General features: G+C 39.8%; 1 protein-coding gene across 1 annotated transcript in view; it reads left to right on the top strand.

The window, feature by feature from the left end:
• Positions 1-7,126: 7,126 nt before the first annotated feature.
• gabra2b (gamma-aminobutyric acid type A receptor subunit alpha2b) overlaps positions 7,127-12,398 on the top strand; it is a 154,555-nt gene continuing 149,283 nt past the window's right edge. Inside the window, exon 1 of the mRNA XM_061929355.1 lies at positions 7,127-7,226. Coding sequence (XP_061785339.1) covers positions 7,204-7,226 — 23 coding nt within the window. The 5' untranslated portion in view covers positions 7,127-7,203. The remainder of the gene's footprint in view (positions 7,227-12,398) is intronic.

Here is a 12,398-nt window from a genome sequence, read left to right on the forward strand (position 1 = left end):
TTCTCTGTCACTATTTTTATAACCATGCTGAACACCCTCTCTGATGATGCATTCTGCTTCGTCTCCTTGTTGCGTGCGCAGTTGTGTACTGCACTCTCTAAAAGCCCTAGATGTTGTCACATATGCATGTACTTGTTTAAGAGTGTCACAACATTGCTGTTTACGACAGACGAACTGCTTTACGGTAGACGAAAACGTGACTGCTGTTGTTGTGTGTTGTTGCCGCGCTGGGAGGACGTTAATGAAACTGCCTAACAATAAACCCACATAAGAAACCAAGAACTCGCCCTCGATCATTCTGCAGTTATAACGTGATTGGGCAGGCACGCTGTTTATATTGTGGGAAAGCGGACGTGAAAACAGGCTGTCGACACGTCACTCAAGACCGCATGGAGCTGCAGGGGGCGTGGCCTCCAGCTCCGCCTGAATTTCGGGAGAAAATTTGTCCCGGGAGGTTTTTGGGAGAGGCGCTGAATTTCGGGAGTCTCCCGAAAAATCCGGGAGGTTTGGCAAGTATGGTGTTAGTGAGCATTTCTTCTTTGCCAAGTTAATCCATCCCACCTCACAGGTGTTGCACATCAAGATGCTGATCAAACAGCATGATTATTGCACAGGTGTGCCTTAGACTGCCCACAATAAAAGGCCACTCTGAAATGTGCAGTTTTGCTTTATTTGGGAGTCTGGGGGGTGTCAGAAAAGCAGTCAGTATCTGGTGTGACCACCATTTGTCTCACGCAGTTCAGCCCATCTCCTTCGCATACCTGTAGAGTTGATCAGGTTGTTGATTGTGGTCTGTGGAATGTTGGTCCACTCCTCTTCAATGGCTGTGCAAATTTGCTGGATATTGTCAAGAACTGGAACACGCTGTCGTATACGCCGATCCACAGCATCCCAAACATGCTCATGTTCGGTGAGTATGCTGGCCATGCAAGAACTGGGATGTTTTCAGCTTCCAGAAATGATGTACAAATGCATATACCTGTATGTATGTATATATGTATGTATGTATGTATGTATGTATACACATTTATTTTCATTTCACCAAATAAGCATTCATCACATGCAACTTTTAAAAACAGTGCATTTGGAATAAGAAACAGTTCGATTAATTCCCATCAAATGTATTAATTTAGTGGAAATGTGTGCAAAACTGGAACATAAGTGCCCTATAATAAAGGAGCTGATCGGATCTCTCTGTGAGGTGGCTAGCTGCAGTCAGGCAAATTATAGAACTGTCTGCTTTACTTTATTTTCAATAAATACATTGATTATCGATTATTGACGTTTACTTATTGATTTTGTAATCGTCCATGTCCGAATTGCGATGCATCTAAGAATCGATTATTTCTCCCACCTCTAAAATGTGTATATATATATATATATATATATATATGTCTTAATAAGGTTATCCAAAAAATAGTGCTCGATACCGTAGTAGAGCGCAATATATGTATGTGTGGGAAAAAAATCACAAGACTATTTCATCTCTACAGGCCTGTTTCATGAGGGGGGGTGTTCCCTCAATCATCAGGAGATTTTTTCTGATGATTGAGGGAACACCCCCCCTCATGAAACAGGCCTGTAGAGATGAAATAGTCTTGTGATTTTTTTCCCACACATACATATATATATATATATATATATATATATATATATATATATATATATATATATATATATATATATATATATATATAGTTGTTTTGTTACTCTTTTGGATTCTGTTTTTTTTTGTTTATGCTTCTTGTGCTTTTCCCTGCTGCACTAGCTTTTTGTTGTTGAGAATGAAATTGTATATTTGCATGACGTCTTCTGTGTCCGCATCTTAGGGGTCAAAACTACCGCAACAATGCCAAGACGTCGCACAAATAGGGGTGAATAATTATATAGTGCCGGTTTTATGAATGAAAAATATCAAAATGGCACCTGCAAATGCCCCGACCTCAGATTTTTCAGCCCGTGTCCAATAGTGTGAAAAAGTTTGGACATCCCTGGTCAAAGGTCTTTAAAAAAGCAATATACATCAGGTAATTTCCGCTTTGTTTTGTCAATTTGCAGCATTTCTTTCTTGCTGTTGTGTTGGTGTGTTTTAGCATTTGCCGCATTTTTTCTTTCACATTTGTTTTGTTTTGTATGTCATCGCTGCATTTTTAACTTGCAGCATTTTACCATTGCACATGTTTTGGGGTCATTTCGGTTGGTTTTTTTGGGCGCGTTTGCTGCTGTTAACAATCCAATATGTAATCATTTGAAATCAATGCCAATATGATATTTTAACAACTGATGATGAAATGTCCTGCAATAAAAAAGGCATAATTGGTAAGCTGCTCTGATACTATAGTGACTGCTGTTCAATGTTGTGACATTCTCACCACATGAAACTGTCTGTGTGATATTACACTAGGGTGTGCAACTTAACGATGTAACCAGAAATACGTTCCCCGGCAGCATAACACGTTGTGCAGAAGTAACAAAAAGCAGAATAATCAGCATGAGAACAACTCCTTCCAGCGTTCCCATCTGTTTCCTGTCAGCCGTTTAATTAGCACATCTACTACAGCGCTACGTCACCACTTGACACACTGATTAATATATTGATCCTCTTATTTTTCTTATTGTCATGTCACAGGCCAAGTGACATGTGAAAACAAACTGGAAAGTATCAATCTCGCCACGCTAGTATCGATCTGATACTGCTGCATTTCCATTACCCCTAGAAATGTGCAAAACCTAAATATCACAATAAGAAACTGATAATGAAACACCCATATTTCGAAAAACCTCTCAAATATTGCTAAAACGTTTTGGTGATCTCATGAGGTGGGTTTTGAGACGTTTCGATATTAAAGTGTGTCCCAAAAGCATGATGGAAACACTTTTTTTGCATTTAGAGGTCACATAACACTGAATAGGTGGTGGTCAAAGCAGGACAACTCTTGCAGATGGGTCATCTTGTCTCGCTTCCAGTCAATCGTCCGAGGCCACACCGGGCCGTCTGGATGTCCCTTTAAGGCAATAGAGGCCAACTCGCAGGCTCGGAGAGACCCACATGATCACCCAGCCACTGTCTTCTATTGATATCACGGCAACAGCGGTGGCTGCTGTATCTTCCTCAAAGTGGAGTCTCACAGGATGAAATTTTACAAGAATTACGGCCCATGACGCAAAATACCTTTCAATAGAAACACCTACAAATCGCAAATGTAATTTGTCGAAATTTTAGAATTAGGGCTTTTCTTTTGCGAAAAACTGCAATAGAAATGATTAGTAGCCATGGTATCAATGTTATCTGTATCCAACTGTCCTACCCCCTTCTTAATTGTGTGGTGTTTTTAGTTCTTGCTTTTTTGCTCGGCAGTAAAGTGTAAACGCACATATTTAACACCACAGAGTCCAACGACCTACAGTAAGGGAGGTGATTTGCATAATTAGATGCTCATGCATCTGTTGTGAAAGCGATGATGATAAAAAAATAACAATAAAACAGTGGGTGTCCATAATATACGTATTTGTTTGCATATATCAAATATTGCATTGTTTGGTTTATGTGTAACAGAAAGGCAAAACATCAATAAAAAAAAAACAAGATTAAGACAATAAGAAAAATGTGCTTGATTGATTCATAAGTGAAATATAGGAAACATTCATGAGTGGTTGTGACTATTCCAAGATATTAGTTCACCACAATAACTGTTTCAGGCAAACTAGCTTATTTCCAAAAGGCTTTTCTTTCTTTTTTTCTTTTTTGTTTTACCATTTTAACCCTTTTAAAAATTCCAATGGTGTAGACACCTCTAAATTGAGCAACTCTGTCAATGCTTATTTGTTTGAAATGGATCCTCATTAGTAGCCACCAGTCTTCATGGGGTCCATCACACAAGCCAACGACAACATCCAAACAAAAACTCAACAAAACATACAAAAGACACTCAAAAACAAAATATATGCATGAAAAATGTTAAAACGTTAGTGTTGCCTTTGGAAGTGGTAGGAAGCCAAAATACCCAGGTAGAACCCACAAAGAGGAACGGGCGCTAACCACAGCGGCACTGTGCTACCTACTGTGCTACATTGTGATACAAGCTTAGTGACGCAGCTTTGCTCATCGCCCAAAACAGTGTTGCCCATTGAAATTAATTGTGCTTGGACCCCAAAACAGCACAATTTTAACATGACACATACTTTTTAAAAAGATAAATAAATAATAAATGGGTTGTACTTGTATAGCGCTTTTCTACCTTCAAGGTACTCAAAGCGCTTTGACACTACTTCCACATTTACCCATTCACACACACATTCACACACTGATGGAGGGAGCTGCCATGCAAGGCGCTAACCAGCACCCATCAGGAGCAAGGGTGAAGTGTCTTGCTCAGGACACAACGGAGTTGGTACTAGGTGGGGATTGAACCAGGGACCCTCGGGTCGCGCACAGCCACTCTTCCACTGCGCCACGCCATCCCATAAGAAACTAGCTTTTAGATAAAACAAATACTGTATTAAAGACAATACAATAAAATGTACTGTAGTATAAACCCCGTTTCCATATGAGTTGGTGGGAAATATAGTTCACACGCTTTCTCAGGTTACCGTTGCTGTCGGGGTTTTGCTGTGAAAACAAATATAATGTTGCAATGTGAGAAAATACATGAAGAAGAGTCACATAAATGTTTATGGTCTGTCTGTGTAAAATACAGCTATATTCATGAATAATGATAATCATAATAATAATACAAACCCCGTTTCCATATGAGTTGGGAAATTGTGTTAGATGTAAATATAAACGGAATACAATGATTTGCAAATCCTTTTCAACCCATATTCAATTGAATGAACTACAAAGACAAGATATTTGATGTTTAAACTCATAAACTTTTTTTTTTTTTGCAAATAATAATTAACTTAGAATTTCATGGCTGCAACACGTGCCAAAGTAGTTGGGAAAGGGGATGTTCACCACTGTGTTACATCACCTTTTCTTTTAACAACACTCAATAAACGATTGGGAACAGAGGAAACTAATTGTTGAAGCTTTGAAAGTGGAATTCTTTCCCATTCTTGTTTTATGTAGGGCTTCAGTCGTTCAACAGTCCGGGGTCTCCGCTGTCGTATTTTACGCTTCATAATGCGCCACACATTTTCGATGGGAGACAGGTCTGGACTGCAGGCCGGCCAGGAAAGTAGCCGCACTCTTTTTTTACGAAGCCACGCTGTTGTAACACGTGCTGAATGTGGCTGGGCATTGTCTTGCTGAAATAAGCAGGGGCGTCCATGAAAAAGACGACGCTTAAATGGCAGCATATGTTGTTCCAAAACCTGTATGTACCTTTCAGCATTAATGGTGCCTTCACAGATGTGTAAGTTACCCATGCCTTGGGCACTAATGCACCCCCATACCATCACAGATGCTGGCTTTTGAACTTTGTGTCGATAACAGTCTGGATGGTTCGCTTCCCCTTTGGTCCTGATGACACAATGTCGAATATTTCCAAAAACAATTTGAAATGTGGACTATCAGACCACAGAACACTTTTCCACTTTGCATCAGTCCATCTTAGATGATCTCGGGCCCAGAGAAGCCGGCGGCGTTTCTGGATGTTGTTGATAAATGGTTTTCGCTTTGCATAGTAGAGCTTTAACTTGCACTTACAGATGTAGCGACCAACTGTATTTAGTGAAAGTGTTTTTCTGAAGTGTTCCTGAGCCCATGTGGTGATATCCTTTAGAGATTGATGTCGGTTTTTGATACAGTGCCGTCTGAGGGATCGAAGGTCACAGTCATTCAATGTTGGTTTCCGGCCATGCCGCTTACGTGGAGTGATTTCTCCAGATTCTCTGAACCTTTTGATGATATTATGGACCGTAGATGTTGAAATCCCTAAATTTCTTGCAATTGCACTTTGAGAAACGTTGTTCTTAAACTGTTTGACTATTTGCTCACACAGTTGTGGACAAAGGGGTGTACCTCGCCCAATCCTTTCTGGTGAAAGACTGAGCATTTTTTGGGAAGCTGTTTTTATACCCAATCATGGCACCCACCTGTTCCCAATTTGCCTGTTCACCTGTGGGATGTTCCAAACAAGTGTTTGATGAGCATTCCTCAACTTTATTAGTATTTATTGCCACCTTTTCCAACTTCTTTGTTACGTGTTGCTGGCATCAAATTCTATTTGCAAAAAAAAAATGTTTATCAGTTTGAACATCAAATATGTTGTCTTTGTAGCATATTCAACTGAATATGGGTTGAAAAGGATTTGCAAATCATTGTATTCCGTTTATATTTACATCTAACACAATTTCCCAACTCATATGGAAACGGGGTTTGTAGAACAAACAACTACAGTTGCTTATGAGGTGATTAAAATATTAATATATATCTTTTATCATGAGAGAGAGGACTTCTACTTCTACTTCCAATGCTGCTTCAGATCATGACACTTATCCATCAAACACAGTTTATGATTATCTTCAGAAGGATATTATTTTTATTTCTGCTCTCAAATAAACTTAGCTTGCCTTACCTAATTCAACCCTCTCAAAGATGTAAAATGTCTTCTTATCATCATTGTACTGTATATAATATTTACTAATATTGTTATCATACTGCCAACTACAAATTATTTTGAGAGCTTTAGCACAATCAAACTTACTATATCTCGCAAAAAAATAGTTTACATGTTCATCATGACAGGAGGCACGGAAATCATCAAAGATGATATACAGTGAGACGCACAAGTTGTTGGCCATTTTAGTTTTCAGGTCCCATTTAGGGGGGATTTGGTCCCTTATTGGTTTTTTTGTGTAATTTAGCAATCATAATTTTCTTTAGAATGTGTCGCGGGCCAATAAAAATCAAGCTACGGGCTGCAAATTGCCCCTGGGCCGCACTTGGGACACCCTTGATCGACAAGGACCGGATTGAACGAATTTAGGCACTGGAGGTGTCAGGGAAGGTCCCAAAAAACCCAAGTGGTCTCAAAGATTAAGTGGGGAGGCCCACAACTCCAGAAATGCACACAAAAGGGCCCTCCCTGGCTTCTTCAAAATTTGGGACCTTTAGGTTTAAGCTGGCCCTTTTTTGGGTACTTTGGGTCCTGAGGACTAATTGGGGGCCTTTGGGATCTTTAGGGGAAGAACGTCCTTCCTGGTGTAGTTTGGGTCCTGTCACGAGCAAGGATGCAGCTTTAGCGGCGTGACCCCAAGATGCAGCAGACGGGCGACATATGGTGAGTAGAAATAATATTATTTAATACAAACAAAAGAAAACGCACTCAGGAGAGAGTGGGAGAACATGTAACTAGGAGTGAAAAAAAATAACAAAAGAAGGCGAGTGCAGCTAATAAGGGCACAAGACACAGACCTTATTTTGGGAGAAAAATAAACAGTACATCGACAAAAAGCATAGCATAGCAAAGCACTTGGTATTAGGCAAGGCAATGATACCACGCTGTCAGGAAGACAGGGCCAGACAGACTGATTGGTAACCAGGAACAGGTGTATCCCGGTTGCCAGTCAATGCCAGGTGTGGGAGCCATTTTTCAGTGGACATACAAACACATTGCTGGGTATTGTGGCCAAACAGCTCAATTTTTGTTTCATCTGACCACAGAACTTTCCTCCAGAAGGTCTTATCTTTGTCCATGTGATGTCAGATGAAACACAAATTGAGCTGTTTGGCCACAATACCCAGCAATATGTTTGGAGGAGAAAAGGTGAAGCCTTTAATCCCAGAAACACCATGTCTACCGTCTAGCATGGGTGTGGCACCATTATACGCGGGGTCTGTTTTGCTGCCAATGGAACTGGTGCTTTACAGAGAATAAATGGGACAATGAAAAAGGAGGATTACCTCCAAATTCTTCAGGACAACCTAAAATCATCAGCCCGGAGGTTGGGTCTTGGGCGCAGTTGGGTGTTCCAACAGGACAATGACCCCAAACACACGTCAAAAGTGGTAAAGAAATGGCTAAATCAGGCTAGAATTAAGGTTTTACAATGGCCTTCCCAAAGTCCTGACTTAAATGTGTGGACAATGCTGAAGAAACAAGTCCATGTCAGAAAACCAACAAATTTAGTTGAACCAATTTTGTCAAGAGGAGTGGTCAAAAATTCAACCAGAAGCTTGTGGATGGCTACCAAAAGCGCCTTATTGCAGTGAAACTTGCCAAGGGACATGTAACCCAATATTAACATTGCTGTATGTATACTTTTGACCCAGCAGGTGCGGTCAAACTTTCAGTAGACCCATAATAAATTCATAAAAGAACCAAACTTCATGAATGTTTTTTGTGACCAACAAGTATGTTCTCCAATCACTCTATCACAAAAAAATAAGAGTTGTAGAAATTATTGGAAACTCAAGACAGCCATGACATTATGTTCTTTACAAGTGTATGTAAACTCAGGGCCGGCCCGTGGCATAGGCCGTATAGGCAAATGCTAAGGGCGCCGTCCATCAGGGGGCACCATGCCAGTGCCACAAATGTTGGAGAAAAAAAAAAAAGAAAAAAAAAGTTGTTGCTATTATTTCTAAATACAAAAAATAATCTCACGTTAATTAAAATGCAAAGTAAAGCCTATTTAATAGAAATATTATTTGTTACAACATTACGCCCCCCCCCCGCCCCCTCCCTTCCCGTATCATGACTCTTTTTGGACGTCACCACATCAAAAAATCAACACAAGATGTCAAAACGGCCAAAACTGTCAGGTGCCCAGGGAAGAAAAAAGAGAAAAGAAGAGGAGAAACGAGAAAAGACAGAGGTAGCAGGTAGGTAACGTTAGCCTACATGAAATTATTTGTCTGTTACAGAATGTGATAGTAACCTGGCTTTTTAGCATTAAGCTAATGTTACATGATTCGGCAATTGCTAATCAATAAATAGCTAGTTCTGTTTTAACGTCGGGTTAATATTGTGGAGGGGGCTAAATTGTTATGAAAAATAATAATGTAACGTTAGGTAATTACAGTACTCCCACCTTACATTCCTCAGGGACATTTGTATTAGATCTTTTAAGCAGGTGTTTTTTGTTTACATTATTGCCTTCTGGTTAGCTAATGTTTGCCCTGCAGGTAATAGTCACTTTTCCACCCCTTTATATATTAGGTATAGTTGTAAGTAAAAAAAAAAGGTCAAAGACAAAGCTATTCGGGTTCTTGTGAGTATATACACTTCACTGCCGATGTGGGGGGGCGCCACCTAAAATCTTGCCTAGGGCGCCAGATTGATTAGGGCCGGGCCTGTGTAAACTTTTGACCACAACTGTACATCAGGTAAGTGACTACTACAAAATAAGAGTACTGGACAGGAATTAAAACACTATACACACGGGGGGGAAAAAGACGAGTCCAAAAGAGTCACAGGGGTGTGACATGTCCTAAGGACTGTTCGGTGACTTTTGGGATATTTAGGGGCAGTCGGTCCTTTTTTTAGATAGACCCCAACCCTTTTGGGAACACTTCTGGTAAAATAAATCACCCCAAAGTCCCAAATTAAAGTGCCCCAACCCGTCCCAGAAACGTGTATTTTCCTCCCTTGGTTGAATAAGGCTTTAAAAAAACAATGTCAGCTCATTAATAGACTGTGTAAACTGTGCAGTCAGTCCCTGAGAGCACAGTGATCACTTACAGCTTGGCTTTTACTGCCATCTGGTGGCGCTTTTCATTGCATTTTTTTTGGAGAGTGCGTGCTTTTCCTGCAAACGGTAAATAAAACCTGGTGGAATGTAGGGCCGGTTAGCATAAATGAGGGGGCAGTCATAAATGTGAAGGGGGCATCATGTGTATACGTTGTTCCATCATGCTCAAACACTTTTTTCCTGTGCTTCTCAGGTAGAATTATTTCCCATTCTTGCTTGATGTACAGCTTAAGTTGTTCAACAGTCCGGGGGTCTCCGTTGTGGTATTTTAGGCTTCATAATGCGCCACACATTTTCAATGGGAGTCAGGTCTGGACTACAGGCAGGCCAGTCTAGTACCCGCACTCTTTTACTATGAAGCCACATTGATGCAACACGTGGCTTGGCATTGTCTTGCTGAAATAAGCAGGGGCGTCAATGATAATGTTGTTCGGATGGCAACACATGTTGCTCCAAAACCTGTATGTACCTTTCAGCATTAATGGTGCCTTCACAGATGTGTAAGTTACCCATGCCTTGGGCACTAATACACCCCCATAACATCACAGATGCTGGCTTTTGAACTTTGCGCCTATAACAATCCGGATGGTTCTTTTCCTCGTTGTTAACGTCCACAGTTTCCAAAAACAATTTGAATTGTGGACTCGTCAGACCACAGAACACTTTTCCACTTTGCATCAGTCCATCTTAGATGAGCTGGGGCCCAGCGAAGTCGGCAGCGTTTCTGGGTGTTGTTGATAAATGGCTTTGGCTTTGCATAGTAGAGTTTTAGCTTGCACTTACAGATGTAGCGACAAACTGTAGTGACTGACAGTGGTTTTCTGAAGTGTTCCTGAGCCCATGAGGTGATATCCTTTACGCACTGATGTCGGTTTTTGATGCAGAACCGCCTGAGGGTTCCAAGGTCATGGGCATTCAATGTTGGTTTTCAGCCTTGCCGCTTATGTGCAGTGATTTCTCCAGATTCTCGGAACATTTTGATGATATTACGGACCGTAAATGGAGAAATCTATAAATTTCTTGCAATAACTCGTTGAGAAATGTTGTTCTTAAACCGTTCGACAATTTGCTCACGCATTTGTTCTCAAAGTAGTGACCCTCGCCCCATCCTTGTTTGTGAATGACTGACCATTTCATGGAAGCTGCTTTTATACCCAATCATGGCACCCACCTGTTCCCAAATAGCCTGTTCACCTGTGGGACGTTCCAAATAAGTGTTCGATGAGCATTCCTCAACTTTCTCAGTCTTTTTTGGTACTTGTGCCAGCTTTTTTGAAACATGTTGCAGGCATCAAATTCCAAATGAGCTAATATTTGCAAAAAATAACAACGTTTTCCAGTTTGAACGTTAAGTATCTTGTCATTGCAGTCTATTCAATTGAATATAGGTTGAAAAGGATTTTGCAAATCATTGTATTCTGTTTTTATTTACAATTTACATAATGTGCCAACTTTACTGGTTTTGGGGTTTGTACATTGACACCATTTGTTTTCCTTTTTACCACTGAAGGTGCTTTGGAGAGAGAGGCTGCACTAACACCGCTCAATACGCAAAAATGCATACATCAAGAAGTGTTTTTCATATAAGAGATATTTTAATGATATATATTTTGTATGAAAAAAACAAACGTCAGTAAAAAAAAATACTGAAGGACGCCAAAACGCATCAAATTAATTTATTTTAATCAGCCCTAAAGTCCTCTAGTAGCTATAAGATTATGCTGCTGAATAGATGTCTAATATTTTTCATTTCTAACTATCCAAATATGTTGAAACGTACACATAGGACAGAGGATTGTCGTTTTTCTATTGTGTGTCTGTGCAGCACAACACTGATCCTACAGCCGTGTGTGGAACTGTCAGTTTGCACAGTTACTAAATGAAACACTAAATAGTGTTGTGATGAGTGTTGATACATTACATTGGTCGATATTTACAAAACTGAAAAGTACAGTAGTCTTATGAATGAAACAAAAACATTCTTCTCAAACTAGTTTATTATCAGATCAGCTGCATCATGTCTCAAAGTTTCTACATTCTACACTCATTCTTGTAGACAAATAAACTTAACAGCACTGCCTACACTCTAGATGTAGTCATTATTTTTTTCAACTGTTGTGTTACTGTAATAATGAACTAACCAGCAGTCATCTATTTCCCATGTTCTTTCAAATGATATTTATTTCATTGTATTCTCTGACCGGTAAGCATTTAGACACATCGTGAGGAAGTTCACATTGACGGAAATAATGCTATTCTACATATTTATTTTTATCACCGTTTAAAAAGGAATAACAACTGATAGTTCTTTCAACAGAACACCTGAAGCAGCAAATACACTCAGCTTTAACTTACATCTGTGTCGAGAAGTGTTCAGAGTTCCCATGTTCGTGAATATATCGAGTCTTAACGTGACATGGTTAAGAATGAGAAAGTGTTGTGTCATTGGAGAGAGGATATCACTGTTGGAATTGAGTGTAAAAGTTGAAAAGACTGTCAGAGTCCGTGTGAATATGTCTGGAAGCTAAAATAACATCATACCACATTGTCACAAAGACACTCTTTTCTAAATTCTTCATTCAATGTATTTCTTATTTTGATACAACAATTTATAATAACAATGAGTTTAGGTGGCAGTAACATATATACATGAATGATCTGTCACTAATTTTTAATACCGTAATCAGATTACAATTCAAAGTACTTACTGGTATTGTCGTGTGTGTGTGTGTGTGTGTGTGTGTGTGTGTGTGTGTGTG

Source organism: Nerophis lumbriciformis, linkage group LG34 (genome assembly GCF_033978685.3).
Source record: "Nerophis lumbriciformis linkage group LG34, RoL_Nlum_v2.1, whole genome shotgun sequence".
NCBI classification, from domain to species: Eukaryota; Metazoa; Chordata; class Actinopteri; order Syngnathiformes; family Syngnathidae; genus Nerophis; species Nerophis lumbriciformis.